Source organism: Oculina patagonica, chromosome 11 (assembly GCF_052425735.1).
Source record: "Oculina patagonica isolate OP01 chromosome 11, crgOcupat, whole genome shotgun sequence".
In the NCBI taxonomy this organism is placed as follows: domain Eukaryota; kingdom Metazoa; phylum Cnidaria; class Anthozoa; order Scleractinia; family Oculinidae; genus Oculina; species Oculina patagonica.
The window spans coordinates 14,436,355-14,457,043 of record NC_135768.1 but is presented as its reverse complement, the minus strand read 5'-3'; the positions used below and the strand labels follow the sequence as shown (position 1 = coordinate 14,457,043).

Here is a 20,689-nt window from a genome sequence, read left to right as displayed (position 1 = left end):
TCTATATCTTCACAGTTTTTCTCAGTGAAAGAAATCCTTGTAATTCAGCAAATTTTGGCTTTATATATTTGGAGAAATTTTGTTTATAAATAGGAATGTTAGCTTTTTGTATTTTTCGGAGCAACTTTCGAACAACTTTTTTGGGAAATTTCGAGCAACCTATGTTTACCTTCAAACAAATCAAACACATCATTTAATCGGTTTCCAACCAGAACTCCGTTTGAAACAGCAGCAGGCTATCAAAGGTGTTTTTCACGTTAAATTCTCCCAGTCGGAAAAAGAGTGAGAAACTGAAAACTTTTTTTACTTCAGCTCCAGAGGGTTAGAATATCATGAAAGTCCGTTAAAAAGCTTCCCCGCCCCTGCGAAGACAAGTCCTCCCTCCCCCCCCCCTCACGCGCGTTTCAGACACAAAAAAACCCCTGCGATAGTAAGCCCCCCCCCCCCCCTTCGACCCCATTATAAGCCCGGGTTGGTTTATAATACTGTCTTTATAGTATTCTTAGAGACTCATGATGTTCATTTTATGACTGTGCGACTTGTTTTGCGTTTCGTATTGCTGTGTTTAGAGAGTTCTCTTACGAAGTATTATTAAACGTAACATCATTTTTATAACCCACGCATTTTTGAACGCAAAATTTCTTCCCTTTTTAAGCTCCATTATCCACGTTAAAATAGGCCACCAAGAAAGCCTTTTGATTTTCACATGTCCATATAATTTGTCAACTGACAGCGATTTTCGGCTGATTGCCGTAAAACCAAAATCAATTCAGTTATTCTGGCAAATCACAAAGGAAGGACACAGACAATCAAGTAAAACAATCAAAACTCATCGAAGGAAATATATGTAGCCGACATGAAGCGCGGGAAAACGTGCGTGTGTGCGAGTTACGATTTGTTTTGGTTTTACAGTAGAACCCCGGTAACTCGAACTCTGAAGGGAAACGAAAAACAGTTCGAGTTAGCGGGGTTTCGAGTTATCGGGGTCGATTGAATATTTAATTTGCCAAGTTAATAATTGATAGTTTACTGATTTTTCAGCACTTCAGTGTACAGTACAGTGCAAATTAAACTTATCTCGTCAGAAACTCTAACACGATCATAAATTCTTATGATACCAGAGGAAAATGGCTGTCAAATACGTGATCTGTTCGTTGCACTAATCAATGGGCATAAGTGGCGAGTTGCAAGAACCGAAATTCGAGTTATCGGGGTAAATTTGATCCAAATTTTGATCAAGGGAAACGAAATTTAGTTCGAGTTAGCGGGGTTTTCGAGTTATCCGAGTTCGAGTTAACCGAGTAAAAATGACTGAAAAATGAGGTCAAATCCAAGGGAAATGGTAGTTTGTTCGAGTTAGCGGGGTTGTTCGAGTTATCCGAGTTCGAGTTACCGGGGTTCTACTGTACTTTTAATTGGTTGAGAAGTTGGCAACCTCGTCCCCAGGGTACTTTGAAAGCAGACTAGACCCTGGAAACGAGGTTGATAAGCAACAACAACAACAACAATAACAACAGCGTAGTACATCCTCGGAGACCCAGGGGCAGTTACTTGATTAGTTCTTGACTTTTCTACGCCGAGGTGTTTTTTTCTTCGCCCGTGTAGACTTTTCTTCGCTCCCACTAACTGCCACTGGGTCTCCGAGGATGGGCGTAGTATGCAAACAAAACAAAACCAAAGCAAACACGTATTGCTTTCGACACTCAAGTGAAAATCACTCTATTTGCAGTGTAATATAATCCACTACAAAATTGCACCCTTGTTGTTAGTGGGTAGTTGCCCTGGCTATTATATAGATTTTCTTGCATTCTTTCCGACGCAAAGTAAACCAGAGCGTTGCGTTACTTGTTGCGAAGCGTGGTGGCTAAGTTGTCACGCAAGTGGTCGCCTTGGCGCGACGAGTCGAAGAATTGCGAAGATTACACGATTGTTCTTCCGAAGATGCGACGCCTTACGAGACTGTCACATCAAGGGCTCAAAAGCACGTTTTCACGAAAAAAGTTCTTAGGTCTGCTTCTAAACTTTAGATAAGCTGTTATGGGTAAGTCTATTTCTTCTTTTAACATTTGGTGATAGTTTTAGACGTTAAATGTTTAATCACTCTCGCTGGAAACCGAACCTACAAATGCAATTTATTTGAATGAACGATGTGATTGTTTGCATTGAAGCACTTTGTTTAGCTGTTCATCTCAAACAGTGATCTCAAATCATTCGTCTCTGTAACAAGCAGTTTTAAACTACTAGTTGTAGTTAGCACTTAATTCCAACGAAGAGGTAATTTGTATGCAATGGAAATAATCTTTACAATGACAAGGCTCAATCCGCCATTTTGAAATCACATGTAAGCTAACCTGAAATCCTAATTAGCCCCGGCTAAACGATCAATCATTTTCGTCCAACATCATGTTGGAAGAGCTTGATTGACCGTTTAGTCGGCTCTATCAACATTGCATATGCATTTAAATGGTTTCCCATGTTTGATCAAGATCTAACATTTTTATCCAACATTTTTTCCCTAGCAAAATAAATTATTATGTTTGATCGTTTATCCACGTGACATCCCTGCATTTTATTTCCCAAAACATTATGTGTGCTCTCTTGGTTCGATGTTTGATCAAACATTGTTTGCTCGTTTAGCGACCCCGAGTTGTGTGTGACAAACGCAATGTTGGACGAAAATGTTTGCTCGTGTTTAGCTGGGGCTTTATAAGACTAGGTTTACACAGGACAGGACTGAAACTGTTCAGAACTGAACTGGATTGACTTCTGTTTACATGGAACCATTGTTAGAGCTGAACTGGACCTGCTTCTGGGGTCTTTCTGGAACAAGTCAGGTACAGATCCAAAGTTGGACCTGCAAAACAGCAGGTCAAGTTTTGGATATCGCTCATTGGCATATCGCTCATTGACGCCACGATTCGCACCTTTTCTACTTTGTTGAATGAACTTGGTTTTGTGTTGTTTGTTGTTTGTTGTTAGCAAGCATTGACACGAAGGTTTAATTTGTGTAACTAAGCAACGAAAAAGAATGAGTTTTCCAAAAAAGTTAAGAACGAGAAAACGATAACTGAAACCTTGATGATTCAAGATTTTTATAGGGAATTCTTTGCAAGGGATTTCACACGTGCAAGATGTCGTAAAGAAGAAAACAAAAGCAGTCGAAAACCCTCGGCCGTCAAGACTTTGCCGCATCGGATTCGGATTCAAGTCATAGTCAGTGATGTTTTCAGTTCTTACGTACTATTTAGTTGACAAGTATTTTGTTCGATTGGAATTCAGTTAGTGTTTCTATATCCTGGGCACGGGTGCTTTGTATTTTCTATGAAGACGAATGCTGGTTTGTAAAACTGGCTCAATTATTCGAAAACAATGAAATAAAAATTGGCAACATCAACTACATCTGGTCTCTATATAATAAAAAGAACATTACATGTTGGCTCAAAGACATGAATTTTATGTTCTTGTGGCAAAAACGATATCTCACAAAGTGGGCGTAGCGAACGAGTGAGATATCGTTTTTGCCACAAGAACATAAAATTCATATCTTTGAGCCAACGTGTAATATCCTTTATGTATTACAGAGGCAATGGAAGATGATATTGAAGACATTGATGAAGAAGAAAAGATGGAAGAAGAAGATGACGATGTTGATGACGACGATGATGAAGTTGACAAAGCTGTACCAGAAAATAAAACAAAGGCAAAGGGCAGAAGAAAGCCGCGATCAGTACTAACAGGGCGAGGTGTCACTCTTGGCATGCTTCTTGATGACGGCGTGATGGAACCCGGTGAAAAGTGCCTTTCTATTGACTACTTGGTAAGCTTTTTAGCCAGGCCAACAGGCTGTGTTACTTTTTTTAATAGCATAAAGTTAAACTCCTCAACAAAAGATGAGCTTAGGGAATAGTGCCTAGAAAGGATGGTGGAGCCAAGAAACAGACTAGGGAAATGCATTGGGTATCCATGACAACCCTGTGCAGGGCTCGACGTTGCGACCTGTGGGGTCGCCAATGCGACTAGATTTGATTCATTGGCGACTAACTTTTCAAGTGTGGTCGCCAAAGTGGCCACTAAGATAATTTATACAATGTATAATGGTATTTTATATTTTCTTAATTTCCTATTGACTGATAATAGCTGTTGAAAATGTTCTTCTACTAGCTGCTTGTTTAATTTTAATCATCGCTGGGAAACGCATGTGAAATCTACATCTTTTGATGAGCAATTCCGGAAGTGATATCTGTGTTCAAAATTAAATTTTTACAAAATTTACAGTTCCAAAATGGAGACCACATGCTTTGTAAAAATCACAGACAATCATGATTAGGAAAACAAAACAGGTCAAGCATTGAAAAGTTATGTGCCATTTACAAAGTTTGAGCCAAAAGACAAATACAATGAACCAGCTAGACATAAGAAAGTAATGCAAAATCACATCATTCAATCAATGAAAAATAGCTCTGAAAAAGTGAAAAATTAAATCAGCAATTGATTTTTCAAATCACTAAAAACAGGGTTTCATTTAGGAAAATACAACTTTCATTAAAAAAGTTTTGTTTTCACCATTTATGAACATGAAAACAAGACTAGACAGTGTAATCAAATTACATTTCACACGAAATTTGCATAAACTTGAACTTGCAAAAACGAAGTAGTTGGGACATAAGAATGAAACCTCGCTTTAATAATTATTGTATCATGATCTGATTGTTATTTTTCATGTATCACCTATTTGAAAGTGGTTCTCATTGATGAAAACAAAACGGTTTTTCATTCAACTGCTTGCAGTATTTATAGACGTGAAAACATTCGCTTAATTAAATTACATTCTGCACGAAATATTCTCTTTTTGTTTGTCCCGAAACTTTTGTGAAATTGAAATTTTTGTTGGGCAGTATTGCATAAAAGGCAGTTCATAGAATCGAAAAAAAAAACTATTGATAAAAGAAATTTTAAAACTGTAATTTGCCTGATTTTGATAGGATTAAGGATTTTCAAAGACTGAATAAACGGCTGTATCTTGTCCATCTCTGTATGATCTTGCTATGGTTTCCAACGCACTAATTTTTCAACATGAATAGGCACCGCGCTTTAATTGATATTATGGTATAGGGCAGACGGCGATCCATTCTGATTGCTTGCCTAGGCCTTGCAATATTCAAGTTACAAGTCAATATACAGATCCTCTGTACAGTTAAAAAAATGTTTTGGGAATTAACAAACCATTGTGAATGTATTTCCCATGCTGATTAGTGAAAAATAATGAATCGAAGCCTGCAACATTGTTCTTTTTTTTCTACTTAATAAATATAAGAATTGTATTTTTTTCTATTCCTCTTATAGTTTACCAGCCAAGCAAAACGTAGCAAAGTAGTAACATGTTCATTTTTACTTATTTTGCCCCCCCCCCCCCCCCGCCCCGCTACTCAGGCGACTAAAGTGCCTGTGCTGGCGACCAAATCTGAAAACTTAGGCGCCACCTGGCCCTTAAGGTTTATTCCTGAAAGTCGAGCCCTGCTGTGAGTGACAACCACCAGGCACTGTCACACTGAAGAAAAAGGAAACAAAAGATACCACATAATAACCATGCCCAGAGGGAGAGGTGGGCTGGAAGTGAACTTTAAGTAGCAAGAACTATCCGGTAGCGAGAACAAACGCGGATTGACTTGACATCTGAAGCTGAGCTGTAAATCACATGAGGCCCCTGTGCATAACCCATGGCCACCTCGCACAATAACAATGAGGGAAACTGCTGGCTAGCTTTGTTTCATGTTTTAGTTGGCCTAAATCACATTTAACCTCATTGGAAATTCTGATTGACTTAGACAAGGTGAATTTTTCATTAATTTTTGTTTGTCCTGGGTAAAATTACTCCAAAGAACCTAGCATCACCCATGAATTTCTCAAGTCTGCAAAGTTTACTGGAAGGCTTCTGCAATTCCTGAAGGTTCCCTAAAGTTTTCTGAAGATTACTGAAGGTGACTTGAAGGTTTCCACAGATCGAACAAGGATTTCTCTGTTATAGACCATGCCAGAACTTGCCAAGCATTTAGTTTTCTTTCATTCAAAATTAATGACGGTAGAGAAGAAAGTTCATTGTCAAAAATAGCAGAAGCATTTCAAAAACAGAATTCTGATGGGCAAGGCCATAGGCAGGATCTTGCATGGGTGGGTGCGAGCGCACCAGAGGCATGAGCGTATTGGGGAGTCTGGAGGGTCAAGTTGTTCAAGTCCACATTTCCTGCATTTTGAGAGTCATTTTAACCCTCACTCCCCGATTAGGCAGTCCTTTGTGGCTCATGGGTGGGTGTGGATGCACCCATTGCACCCCCCCCCCCTGCCTACGGCCCTGATGGGAGATACATGTACTTAATTACATGTCACTGTACCTTATGTTTCAGGGTCAAAAATTTGTTGCTGATCTTCAGCCTGATGGAAGAATCAAATGGCCAGAGGCTAACCAAGTGTTTAACTCGCCATCTGCTTGGGCTATATACTGCAAAAGGCTGGTAAATCCTTCCAAGAAATCAGGCTGTGGATGGGCATCTGTAAGTGTCTTTTAAAATGTATGCATGCTGCATAAGCATTGATCAATTTTACAAACTGTATTCTACAGTGTGGCTTACTTCCCAAGTCCATGACTTAAAAATAGCAAGAACCTCAAAGAGCTGAGAGCTTAGAACTAGGCTTGGCAGCTTGACTGCTGAGTAAACCTGGTTTTGGAATGAAAGGCCTATCACAACATAGGGAAACCTTTGAAAAGGCAGGGCCTTGAGTCACATAAAACTTTGATTTTTGTGTGAGTCAAGACCAAAAGCAGCAATGGCCTAGAGTTCTGCTTATGACAATTCATTTGTTAATAAATTTTCATCTTACCAATAAACATTGAATGACACCAAAATAATAATTTCACACTAAAAGGATAAAGGTTTTTGGAAATTTAATTAATAAAAGAAGTTTTAAGCCATGCTTTTAGAGTTTAACTGCTAAAAGGTGTTAACCTCACCTTTTACCATTAGGGGTGGGATGGGGATTTCCTTTTCATCCGAGCTAAGGGTTAATTCCTTTAATTATTTTGTATCCTCTCTAAAGGTGAAGTACAAGGGTAAAAAACTGGACCAGTTTAAGACAACTTGGTTTCGGAAACAAAATCCAACTGTAAGTATATATTTATAATATAATTTATGTGCTGATCCATTAGCCCGGGGGAGGGAGGGGACTCCTATATAAAACAGACGGGGATGCTCATCCGAAATTTTAAAAAGAACCTCTAAAAGAGACCAATCTGGGTGTGGCTTGAAACCTTTTGTTGACCCCTAAAAGATACCAAAAAACTAAGAATAGAATTTATATTTTTATATTTCTTTGTGTGTAACCCTAAATGAGACCATTATGGCTAAAAATATTGGCATTTTGCCTGGAACACCCTAAGCAAGACCAAAAATCCGAAATTTACACCCCTAAGCGAGACGACGAGCATCGATCCCGTCACTTTCATATGTCAGTCCCCCCCCCCCCAGGTCCATTAGCTATCACATACAACTGCATGCAAGATCCCAAATTCTTCTCCTGCTGTCAACTTATATTAGTCACATTTCACAATACCATTTTGACTTGGCAAAATTTCTTGGAGGAGGAGGAGGAATGGATTGCATTGTCACACTACTGTACAGTGGAACCCCGATATAACGATCCTCGATATAACAATATTCCTGGTATAACAATGAATATTCTATGTCCCGGCAAAAGTTACAGTGAAATGTATGGGACAGAACCCCGATATAATGATCTTCGATAATAACGATAATCCCGATATAACGATGAAAATTAAGCGGACCGAACGTAAAATCTTCCCCGATATAGCGATATTATCAGTTCACAGTCACAATTTAAGCAAAACATTGAATTTAATCCAATGGCATAACAGTAGTCGAGAAATTTCTAACGTTTCTGACAACAGCTTTGTACGACGATGTACGAAAGTGATACTGTATTCAAAGCCTCTTTATCCAGTAACACAATATATGTTAGGTTTACCACAATATAACGACATTTTCGGTTTATTTTTGGCCATATCGTTATATCGGGAGTTTCGATATAACAATTCCTCGATATAACGATATAATTTTACTGCTCCCTTGCCATATCGTTATATCGGGGTTCCACTGTAGTAAATTAATTTTCTGAAAGTAACAAGCCTGGTCATTTTCAGATTTAGCAGCCTTTTCCTATTGCTTGTTAAAGAGGGTTACAAATTTCTTTGCTAAAATCTTGCATTTCCTGACCTACCTATAAGGCACCTTTCCCAAGCTCACCTTTTGGCAGTAAGTTCAAATGTTGTCTCATTCCTTAACAGGCATCATCTAGCCATGTTGAGACACCAACATCTTCCCGTAAAGTATCAGCCGACCCCACCTCCCAGCCAATGCCTACATCGTCACACAAAGTGCCATCAAGTAAACCATCCAGTAGTCATGGTGATGCACACAGCCTGTCCTCATCAACATCATCATTGTCATCATCAACCAGTTTGCATTCCCCAATCTCGGCAGTCTCACAGCCAACTGCACATTCAAAGCACACCACACATAAGGCTTCAGCATCTGGCGCATCTGGTGGTACTTGGTCAACAAACATGAAACCTACAACCAAAGCACCACATTCACAAACAACACCATCAGGACGAGGGTAAGATAATAACGAGCATTGCATGGCTTATTATTTCACAAAACAATAACTATCATATCCACCATCATCTTCATCATTGTCATCATCATTGTCCTTGTTATCATCATCATCATCATCATCATCATCATCATCATTTATATAGCTGCACTATATTCTGCTAGTTGTTCATGGCACTTTACAGGAGGGAGGCTAAAAGTGCTAGTGTGATCACTTAAAGTTACATGTATTTAGAATCAGTTTTTGGCAGATTTTTAAATTATTCCATTCAGAAGAAGGTGGTGTCTGGAAAGTGTCTTGGTTTCTAAATGGAAAATTACTGCACAAAAGTAAAAATGTGTCTTAAGGACGTTCGCGCGAAAATCTTCTAACATTGCCATTTTTCTTAAACTTTCACCACTGCTAGTTTACGAGTTACTTATGTCAAAAAAATGGGGGTCACTAAATTCGTTTCCGAGATACGATATCTGAAAGAAGGCGCTTAATATTTGGATAAATTTGACTTCGTCACTCGATATGACCTCAGCGACTTCTGGCGACAAAATATTTTAAATGAATTGATGCAGGCCAACTTTCTTTATCCGAGCTTATTCAAGTGGGTCTATTGAACAAAAATATTTCGCTATTGAGGTCGCTTAAGGTACATGTAAATCTTGTCTCTAAGAACTGCATTTGCGAACATTCAAGACTGCAAAATGTGACTGATTTGATTGCGCGCGAGAAGAGAAAATAAAAAAAAAAACATACTTCCAACATTCAAATTTGGCTCATTTTTTGTCAGTCGGGAGAGATTTATTATAAAAGGTTATATATCCCGAAAAAAGTGGGGGTGGCCGATCAATTAAGAGAGGAAGCTATATTGACTAAATTTTTTTTTTTGACTTCGTCACTCGATATGACCTCAGCGACTTCTGGCGACAAAATATTTTAAATGAATTGATGCAGGCCAACTTTCTTTATCGGAGCTTATTCAAGTGGGTCTATTGAACAAAAATATTTCGCTATTGAGGTCGCTTAAGGTACATGTAAATCTTGTCTTTAAGAACTGCATTTGCGAACATTCAAGACTGCAAAATGTGACTGATTTGATTGCGCGCGAGAAGAGAAAATAAAAAAAAATGTCATACTTCCAACATTCAAATTTGGCTCATTTTTTGTCAGTCGGGAGAGATTTATTATAAAAGGTTATATATCCCGAAAAAAGTGGGGGTGGCCGATCAATTAAGAGAGGAAGCTACAAGCGAAGTTAACGTTGCAGCTACCTACCCTATATGTGTTTAGGACAGTAATACTTTTGGGCTCCTTGCCACAAAAAAGACATTAAAAAACTGCAAAGGATAAAAAAAGCCTAAAAAAAGTACTTAAAGGCCATGTTTCTTAGAGGATTGAATCAATAAGACAACAGAAAAATCAAGTTAACTGATTTAAATTTAAAGGCTTCATTAAAAAGGTACATCTCATATCATACTACACTTACCGTAATGATTCGATTTAGCGCCCTCCTTCCAATAAGCGCCCCCTTCCGAATAAGCGCCCTCCTTAGACTGTGTTTTTGTCAATAAGCGCCCCTATTCCAATAAGCGCCCCCATTCTAATAAGCGTCCCCATTCTTATAAGCGCCCCTATTCTAATAAGCGCCCCTATTTTGGATAACTGTCCCTACTGAAGTCATTGACGTCAAAAAGATAAACTTATGAACATTCACCGTACCGTACAGGTATATATTTACTGCTAAAATGAACAATTCTTTCTAAAAGTAACTGAACTTTCAACGATTTGTTACTGTTGCAGTTTCTGTTTTTGTTAGGTAGTTTAATATTAATTTAAATTTTCTTTTGAACATTTGGTTGTTTCTCAAAAAATTAAATAAGCGCCCTGTCCCGAATAAGCGCCCTGTCTCGAATAAGCGCCCTCCCTTGAGGTGCCAAAAGTAAATAAGCGCCCCGGGCGCTAAATCGAATCATTACGGTAAATAAACCGGTATGTTCCAAACTCTCTAATATATGTTTGAGGGATGTGTGTGTGTGTGTGTGTGTGTGTGTGTGTGGGGGGGGGGGGGGGGGTTGAGAGGTGGACCATAAAACTTACCAGGTATATTTTGTGGTTAAATTATAAAATGATGATAGGTTTAAGGCCTATTTAAATGGTCATAAATTAACATTAACCCAGATGTACAATGTTCAATGAGCTGAATGGAAATTAATTATGGTCTTTTGGTTGTTGTTAACGCCACAGGAGGAAGCCAAACATTGGCTACATTCATCCACCACCAGTAAAATCACCTTCACCCTTCTCGCCAACTGCATTAACTTCCTCCTCTTCATCAAAGTCTTCATCAAGTTCCCTTAGAAGCCCAGTTGGTAAGTCAGCCTTGCCTTTTTATGGTAGCCTGTTTTTTCTTTTTTTTTTTAACCTCAAGTACTTTTAATTTTCAGTATTATCGCTTGTTTATTCCTTTGCCATAAACTTAGAAAATAAGTCCCCTAATTCTCAGATGCAAAAATCCTTTCAGAAGTACCGGGTAAAAATTATTATATCTTCCAAATAAAAGCTGCACATACGCATATAATTATTTAGTTATAGCTGTCAATTGAAAGAAAAATATGACTTTTCAGATTATAAGCCTATGCTGTAGAGCTTATTGTTTTGTAGCCGCAGAGCAGAGCCCCATACCCATAGAAAATTAACGGACCCATGCTTTTGGTTTTTCATGGTCATCATGGCTAGCGACATGGCTCGCGGGCACGTGCAACGACGACGAAGTTGCCCCAACATGGCGGCCATACTCCAGAAATCGGTTTAAGGTTATGGTTAACGCCAGCTTACATCTTTGATATTGGACATCATGTCATGGTCAATTGACAGCTGTCAAAACAAGGTATCCGCTGACCAGTATCACATGACCATATCGTGGGCTCACATATAGAACTCATCGAGGTCGCATGTTTTTTTTGAAGCTTGCCGCTGACCAAATAATGGTTTACATTGGATTGCGGGCTCAAGTGCTATATTTTTTCTGTTATTGGTCAGTAAATTGGGAGCTCCGGTTTTAGGCTTGGCTAAATCGATTTAATATTTTCCTTTTGGTACATACGGTATTACGCATTGTATGGTATGCATGTTTGGTAATTAAGATAAAGTCTGCATTCAGGCCTAGTGGTCCATCAGACTGGAGTTTATCTCCAATGTCCTTAGCATGAAGCGACTAGGAGTATTTCTACTCCCCCTAAATGGGAAGCCCTCCGTTGCAGGGTTACCCCAGCAATTAATTCTCTGGTACCCGTTATACCCCTGAGTGGAGAGAGGCTCGAGAGTGAAAAGTCTTATCCAAGCGACACAACACAGTGACCCTGGCCAGGGCTCTAACTTGGTTCGCTCAAGTTGGAGTCCTGCATGTGCACCATTAGGCCAGTGCGCCTCATGTAGACATGTACATGCACTTGCGAATATAATAATAATTATTGATGTTTTGCACCCATCACAATGGTAAACATTGGTTCCTCTTTGCTGTTTGTTTGCAGAGATACCAAGTCCCATGTTGTCTCCATCTGGTTCAGGAAGCAGGAAGCGATCGTCCATCAGGATGCGACAATCAATCAAGTACACAATGTTAACTCCTGACAGGTGAGAAAATTGTTGCGGCTAGGTCAAAAAACTTAATTCTTGAGTAGCATGCTAGGAAATATAAATTTGCATCATAACTGTAACTTGCATTAGTTTTTGAAACATAATTTTAAACATGTGCACACTTGTCATGATTAATGTATTTATTAAGTAAACGTAAAGTTTGCTTTTTTAGTTCTTTCTAATGATGCCCAGATAAGAGTGATTGGGTCAATTGAACTTGAAATACCCACAAAAATGCTTAGAAATTTGAGTGAAAAACTCATAGGAGAATTTGCCTCAACCACCCTTGGCTCCTCGATGGCGAATATTTCCTGTTTAGATGGTGCTTTCTCGGAAATCCTTGAACTGCAAGCAAGCCCAGTGGAAGGCCAACAACTGCAGCAAAGAGATAAGAAAGAAAGAAAAAGGAAAAGCAAGAAAAAAAATGAAAAACAAAAAGCCTAAGTGGCAGGGCACTTTCTAACCCAAAAACTTTGCCTTTTGTACATGCCCGAGCAAAAAAGTCATAAAACGCGATGCTTGTGGAAAGAAACGCATGCCTCCATGCTGCAAGTGACGTTTTGAGTAGGTTGGAGCTTATTTAGCTCATAATTGACCAGAAAATGTTGAAGATGTCCAAAAAATTGGGCCTTTTTCCAAAATCTCCGGGAGTCAATGGGTTAAACACCAAGAAGAGAGTTGAAAACACAAGTCACTACGATTTTTGCGTTTGTCCAGTCAATACTTCTTTGGCACTCAATAGTGTGTCGTGCCAGGCCTCCATCTTCTTTGCTTATTCGTCTTTCGGCCGATAGAGTGTTTCCTTTTTGAAGGTCTTCATTTGTTAATCTGACTTTGTCCATGTGTTCTTTCTTTCGTGTTTGTAACAGGCGCCATGTTTCTCCTACATACACTGAATTTTGGCAGGTACACGGAATCTTATACACAACACATTTCCGCCTTTCACCAAGCGGCTCTTGACATGTACGTTTAATCTCTTTGATTTTTCTTCCAGGCTTGAAAGCAACTCGAAAAGAGTGCCGGTTAGCAGTTCTCCTGAACTGCTCAGACAACCCTTTTAAATATGGTATGGTCACGGCTCCACGACTTTCCTGTTCTTCCTGTTCTTTCTTGTCTGAATGCGAATGGGTATCCCAGAGAGACCGAATGGGTATCCCAGAGAGACCGTGAGAAGGTTTATGGAGCAAAGACATCAACAGACAGACAAGAAAGAACAGGAAGAACAGGAAAGTCGTGGAGCCGTGACCATACCATATTTAAAAGGGTTGTCTGAGCGGTTCAGGAGAACTGCTAACCGACACTCTTTTCGAGTTGCTTTCAAGCCTGGAAGAAAGATCAAAGAGATTAAACGTACATGTCAAGAGCCGCTTGGTGAAAGGCAGAAATGTGTTGTGTATAAGATTCCGTGTACCTGCCAAAATTCAGTGTATGTAGGAGAAACATGGCGCCTGTTACAAACACGAAAGAAAGAACACATGGACAAAGTCAGATTAACAAATGAAGACCTTCAAAAAGGAAACACTCTATCGGCCGAAAGACGAATAAGCAAAGAAGATGGAGGCCTGGCACGACACACTATTGAGTGCCAAAGAAGTATTGACTGGACAAACGCAAAAATCGTAGCAACAGAGAGAGGGTTGAGACAAAGGAAAGTTCTCGAAGGAATTGAATCACTGCGACAGAAGCACCGCGGAATGAAAGTGCTTAACAGTTTTGACCATGTTGAAACGTGGAAACCAATCCTGAACTCCTTCTTCGATCGTGAGGGAGACTGTAATAGTCAGTGAAGTATCACAAATGTAAAATTACTTGACAGGCCTCGTTACATTTTCCCGCACTTTTTTCACATACGTCGTATAATAGTCACGATTTATTGGTGTGGTTACCAAGCTGAACATGAGAAACAATCCGCCATATTGTCATTTTTAACAACAGCCTGAAGAAGATCAGTGAAACTGATCGAAACGTCGATTTTAAATATTCTTAACCTCGGAAAAGATCCCGGAAAACAGTGAAAAATTTTAATATAATTATTGTTTGTGTCATAGTGATCCGCATACTTTGGTTGAACTTGTAAACTTCAGTGCCATGGGAAAAATGCAGCCGTTTTCTGTGGACATTTCAACAAACTGTCTTCTGCTCATGGTGGGTGTCAGCTTTAGAGAATTTGTGAAAAATTGTTTGTGTTTATGAGCTGCAAATTTATAATGCATTCAGCTATAAACTGGTTGATAATCAGACGAGTGCATAATTGTATTTTCTAGGATTATCATTGCCATTTAACATCAAGTGAAGTTGTGGGATATCTGGCAGGGCAATTTGATCCACAAACACACCGTAAGTGAAGTGACAGGCCAGTTGATATACATGTATTGTAAAGAAAACTATTGGTTAAATGCTTAGATCTGCACTTTGCCTGCAAACTTTAAAGTTCATATGTCTGTTGTTTTGGAGTGCATTATTTCATGAGGACATACATGGATAGTAAGTCAGTGAGGAAAGTTTGGGGGGGGGAGGTTGTACAGGTAACCAGGGTGGAGGGAAGGAGTCTTACAACCTGTTCACATAATACACCTAATTGCAATCTTGTCATGGAACAAAAAAAAAAAAAAAAAAAAAAGCAGAAAAAAAGGTGGTAAGGCAAAAATTTAGCATACAAACTACATTTTAGGATCTTAGTATATGTTGTGGTTCAATTTTATATTTGGTTTAAAATTTTTCAAACCAGTTTGATTTTTATTTTCCATTGTCTCACATTCATTATCATAATCTGAAACAAAAGGAAATAAAAATCAAACTGGTTTGAAAATTTTTAAACCAAAGAAAAAATTAAACCACAACATATATAATTCTCAAAGCAGTCAGAGCTATATTATAAAAACAGGTTTTCACATGCCTAATCATAGTATATTTCTCGTTTCAAGGAATGAGAGAAATGGGCCAGCAACATTTTTCAATTAAGAATCTGATGCACTAAGAGCGATTTTTAATTGAATGTCGTACAGCAGATTCAGGTTGGGCGTTTAATGGTCCCAGCTGTCACATTCGTTGTCACTGGTGATTGATTGCGTTGCGAGGCAAAATTACAGATGTTGCTAGGTGGGCATGACAACATTCTGTCTGGGAAAAAGCAGGTTGTCACTTGTCCAGCGACTATTACTAGAAGAGGTATTCTAGAAGAGGTATTACTAGAAGAGGTATTCCCAGACAGAACATTGTCATTCCCCCCTAACAACGTCTGTCATTTTGCCTCGCAACGTAATCAATCAAGTGTGACAATGAATGCGACAACTGAGACTGTTTAACGTTCATTCTGAATCAACTGTAAAACCAAAACCAAAGGAATCATTTTGGTCAATCACAAAGGAAACAGACAATCCAGTGAACCAATCAAAATTGGAAGCAAGTACACATAGCTGGTGCAAAGCGCAGGAAAACACTTGTGGGAGAGTCAGGATTGGTTTTAGTTTTTCTTCTGATTGGATGAGAGAGTCGCACGAGTTTTCTAAACCAATCACTAAGCATAGTAATGCAAAACCAAAGCAAATTCAAGTTACTTTAATAATCATGTTTGAAATTTGCATAAAATGTATTTGTCTGTTAGCCGCAAGATGAACCTATGTTACCATTGTATAACTAGCCCACAGGTGGCTTATACAGTTATATGCTAGTTTCAAATTATACTCTGGGTCACTTATCCCAAACAAAGTCCTGAGTGAGGTTGAGGTTGAGGGGAATAAAACGAAAGAAATGTCAAATTTTTCCCCTGAACTTCAACTTAATTCTTTTGTTTGTGAGCAGTGTCCATTGCGTGATTTTAAACAAGCATTAATTGTGATTTTATGATGTCAATTATGTACTGTAGGAAATAAATTAAACTTCTGGTACGCAAGGTTGGTCTCATGACTTTATAGACCTCATCATGCTTGGTCCAAAAGTATTTCCCATCCAACCTTTCCACAGAAACAATACTATGTAAAGTTGTCTTATGCACTGACTCTATATCATAATTTATTTTCCTGTTTAGATATGAAGGTCGTGCAGGCTTTCCCATGTCGCTGCCGATTTGCTGACAAAGAAAATGCACCAAAAGTAGAGGAGGAGGTATCTAATGATGACCTTTCATTACAGTTATTATCCCGTCACAAAATATTAATTTACTGCACACCTTTCAGTGACATGCACACTCAGAATTCGAAGTTCAAAACCCAACTAGTTTGTAATAATTGCATTTTTTGCTGCCATCAATCACTGTACATGTAGTTATGATGACAATCAACAAAATAATATTGAAAAAAAAAATACTATCTAAAGGCTTCATATGGCAAATTGCTGAATGATTTGTTATTTTATTAATTCTGGCATGTTGCATGTTATTGAATTGAAGAGTCAAACATGGTCTTATTCTGTTGAACACTTGACATTCATAAATCAACGTGATTGTTGTTAGCCATCTTTCAAAATTCAACATCAGTCACTGCATGCATGATAGCTGTAGATAATTATTAGCTTTACAGCTAGTTTACAGTTATTCCACGCATTAAAACTTAAAATCTAAATTAATTAAAATATACAATATAAAAATGCTAACTACTATAAAAATATTCCTTAATTGATTGACATCGCTGTAAAAAGCCCAAAAAAATAAAACTTACAATTTAAAACGTTAAATTTCGAACGCTGCATATAAAATCCTTAGTTCCAGCTTGGCTGCGTAAGTTCTCGGGAGGTGCGTTCCATTAATTTGCGACATAATAACTAAAACGTTTAAGGCCATTTTGGTGCTATTCACTTTAGGTACATGTAGGGACAAGACATTTACACCTCACAGATTGTAATTACTCCTTCTGACATTTATAAGACGTTCAATTTTTGCCGGCGCTCTACCCTGAAAACAACAATCGCATTTATTTATTTACTGTTTACGGTAATTAACATGTCCTGAATCCTACGGGTTTCTAAAGTGTTGTTAAGACCTATCCACTAACAAAGTATGATAAGATGTAGAATTATCTAGTTTATAAATTAATCTAAGTGCACGCTCGTTAACTTTTTCTAGCTTGTTAGCGTTTCTGGTCCCGCAATGGTGCCAGACTTGGCTGCAATAAGTAAAATAAGGGAAAATAAAGGTGCAGTAGAGTGCTTCTTTGGTCTTACAAGATAAAATATTTTTTAGCCTATTCAGGGCATTCACTTGTCCTCCTACTTTACGACAAATATCCGCAATGTGGGCATCAAACTTGAGCCTGTTATCTAGTGTAACACCTAATAACAGTGCATACATGTGAGATATCTGCCAATGAACAGTTCCAAAAATTTTTTAATAACAGTCAAAGCTCTCTTAACGGACACTCTCGTAAGCAGACAACTCTACTTACGGCCGCCTTGTTTGAAACCCCGTTTTAACTCCCATACAAACTCTGTATTTTTACATTCTCGTAAGCGGACATTCCCGTAAGCGGCCGCGGACACTTTCAGAGATTACGACTTAGACTTTTTCTTTGTTTTTAAGCTCCCGTAAGCGGACACCCCAAAGAAAATCCTATTAACAACCACTGTATCTTGTTTTTTATCAATCAATTTCACATCACCGTTCATCACAATGATTTTACAGTAACAACAGTACCACATTTCAGTGTCTGTTTTGTCATCGTCCATGTCCGTCTGGTTATTGTTAGCTGGGCAAGCTACCGTAAGCGGCCATCTATCCCCTACACCTCTAGTGGTCGCTTACGAGAACCATTCTCGTAAGCAGCCAGCTCCAGTTACAGACACTTTTTTGGGTCCCAAGGGTGTCCGCTTACGAGAGCTTCGACTGTATGCAACAAGTTTTGAATAGCATGTCATCTAAGCTTAAAAGTTTGTCAGCTTGATTTCTAATGTTTTGTTACCCATTTGTTGTTGATGATGATGATGATGATGATGGCAGGTACGGAATGCTATTGCCCAGCGAGGCCTCATTCTTGTGGGTTGGTACCACAGCCACCCATCTTACCAACCTGATCCATCAGTCCAAGATATTCAGAATCAGCTCAAATATCAGAGCATCTTGCAGCAGGAAAATGCACCCTATGGGCCCTGTCTGGGCATTATAGTATGTAAGTACTTCAGGGGTTTGTAAAGTGTCCCAAGGGTATATTGGGGGACTTTACATGTAGAGTACAATCCTGACACTCAGCGGGTACCCCTGAGATGGTTTAACATCCCATCCAGGGGCTGTAGCAATACTCCAAGTCACTTCATGCTACGGAAACTGGGATAAGCTCCAATGGTATGGGTCAGATTTATCCTAGTTTCCTGGTCATTCTGAGGGCTGTCATTAAGGGCTGTAAGTGAGTTGCATTACACTTGCATGCAGAGCGAAATGCTATTGGTAATAACTTTAATGTAACAGCTGTTTAAAAACTTTTTGACAGCCCTGATTTGTACCCGTGCATAATAAAAAATACAAAATAAATGCTTTTTTTTCTTTCTTTGTATCAGCTCCCTATGACACTTACAGGCCAACAAAAGAATCAGTTATACGTGCCTTCTGGGTTCAAGCGTCATCAGACAGCAGTCAAGCTCATAAGCTAGGCATTCCTATGCTGATTAATACAACCCTACATCAAGACCAATTTCTCACCCAGGATCTTCTTAATGAACTGGTAAGCATGATTATGAATCTCCAGAACAAACTTAGTAGGAGTATATGTTAAAGAGTATGACTTTTAGACCTAGTGGAGGGGGACATTGGGGGATACTGAACAGTACATTAATAGCTGCTTAAAATTTAAGAAAATTCTGCAATACCATGAAAAAATTTCTCAGAAAATACTGCAGTGTCATGTTAAGCCTGCATAGCTGGCAGTTTTGCTGTCACAAGGGAAAATTAATAGAGGAGACAAAAACAAGTGGTGAGACCATGAAAACTATGACATGACTTTTAGCTCGTTGTTAAAACAGTCAAATTGTAGACTAACTAGAACTACATTTACTATCACATTACATGTTAACTCGTATGTCAAAATAAGACTGTTTCAGCTTGTTTATCCTCAAGATTATCATGTTTTCACATTGGTCTTGTTCCAGAACTCTCTGCTTCTACTCTGGTCTGTGACAGGGAGGAGGGCTCTGGGATCAGAAAATGATTAGATTTTGAAGCCATACAGGTGTAAATATACACACTGCATGAATTACAGAATCTACCTGATAAGGACAGAGAAGCTTGGCCCTTCAATGTACAATGTTAGTAAAAGTGCAACTTTTTTTTCTATTTCTCAGAGATGGATGTGGAGTTTTTACAAAGGTAGTCCAGACACTATCAACTTTAGCAACCCTTGGCATGGCAGCCAAACATACCTTGATAAAGTGAAGGTAACACAGATTAATGGCGAGTCCATTGTGGACTTCATAGTAGTATCCTAATTTCTCATATCTCCTAATAACTTGAACCAAAGGTCGTTTCCCTCAGATTACCCCCAATTTCTCAAACCAATTTTTGTTTCCACTGGAGGTTTGAGAAATCAGACTTCCACTGTACATTATGTTCTTTCAACTTGCCTAATACTCAGTATGGGGAAATTAATGTAACAGCTGATGGTGAATTCCACTCTATGAGCCCATAGTTTAGTTCTCAAAGTTGCTAAGCAACTGATGCCATGAATTCATAGTTGACATTTTATGAGCATTTCACAAAATCTAAGGGCTTCTTTACATTAGAGTGTCTGGTCATTTTCTTGTTGCTGTCTACATAATGTCATCCCGGGATGAAACGTGATGTCAAACGCCTTGTTAACAGTCTTCCTGGGATGAAATGCAATGTAGTGTAAGCATGGGCGAGATGAATTCAACTCGTGAGATAAAATTCATCTCAGGACGAAACTCATCTCGGCTCTCATGTTGGGAGGCCCTAAGTCTCCTCTGCCCCTTTTTTTCAGGGGGGGAGGAGGGGACAGGGGGTTCCGTTGTCATGCAAAGTTTCTCCAAGCTAATGGGAAGAAGGGTTGTGTTGTGCATGACCTAAACATCTCTGTTGGAGGCTACCTTTGTTTTGTGGGGGGGTATGATATTTTCTGGAACAATGTTGAGTGTTTGCAATATTTTATTCACTGTTTTCTTGATAATTGACAAATATTTTTTGGTTTTAATTTTACAGTCTTCACTGATAAAGAAATTCCCAACAGACCAAACAGATGGAAGGTTTCTAGAATTTATCAACACACTCCTAACCTAAAAGTACTTTTACAAAATTGTATTTTAGCACCATTCTGTGTCCATTTTGTATACTGTATAATATTAACTTATTTGCCCAGTTAGTTGTTTTCTAAGCACAAGTAGCATTTTTAGGCAAAATAAATAATTAAAATACATTTACATTATGATTTTTGTTTGTTTT

At 38.7% G+C, this 20,689-nt stretch overlaps 1 protein-coding gene across 1 annotated transcript; it reads left to right on the top strand.

Moving 5' to 3' along the window:
* Positions 1-3,565: 3,565 nt before the first annotated feature.
* Positions 3,566-20,612, top strand: LOC144630351 (MPN domain-containing protein-like). The gene is made up of 13 exons (XM_078488710.1): positions 3,566-3,817; positions 6,402-6,548; positions 7,093-7,158; positions 8,357-8,688; positions 10,921-11,045; positions 12,207-12,309; positions 14,361-14,457; positions 14,577-14,649; positions 16,340-16,416; positions 18,242-18,410; positions 18,796-18,959; positions 19,576-19,668; positions 20,450-20,612. The coding sequence occupies exons 1-13, from the start codon at positions 3,587-3,589 to the stop codon at positions 20,525-20,527; spliced, it is 1,755 nt and encodes a 584-aa protein (XP_078344836.1). The 5' UTR covers positions 3,566-3,586; the 3' UTR covers positions 20,528-20,612.
* The last annotated feature ends 77 nt before the right edge of the window (positions 20,613-20,689 follow it).

What these genes read in the sequence shown, in the direction of transcription:
- LOC144630351 (XM_078488710.1), top strand. Translation starts at nt 3,587, where the DNA reads ATGGAAGATGATATTGAAGACATTGATGAAGAAGAAAAGATGGAAGAA. An exon ending in GCCTTTCTATTGACTACTTG is followed by an intron (nt 3,818 to 6,401) that starts GTAAGCTTTTTA and finishes CTTATGTTTCAG; the next exon opens with GGTCAAAAATTTGTTGCTGA. An exon ending in ATTTGATCCACAAACACACC is followed by an intron (nt 14,650 to 16,339) that starts GTAAGTGAAGTG and finishes TTTCCTGTTTAG; the next exon opens with ATATGAAGGTCGTGCAGGCT.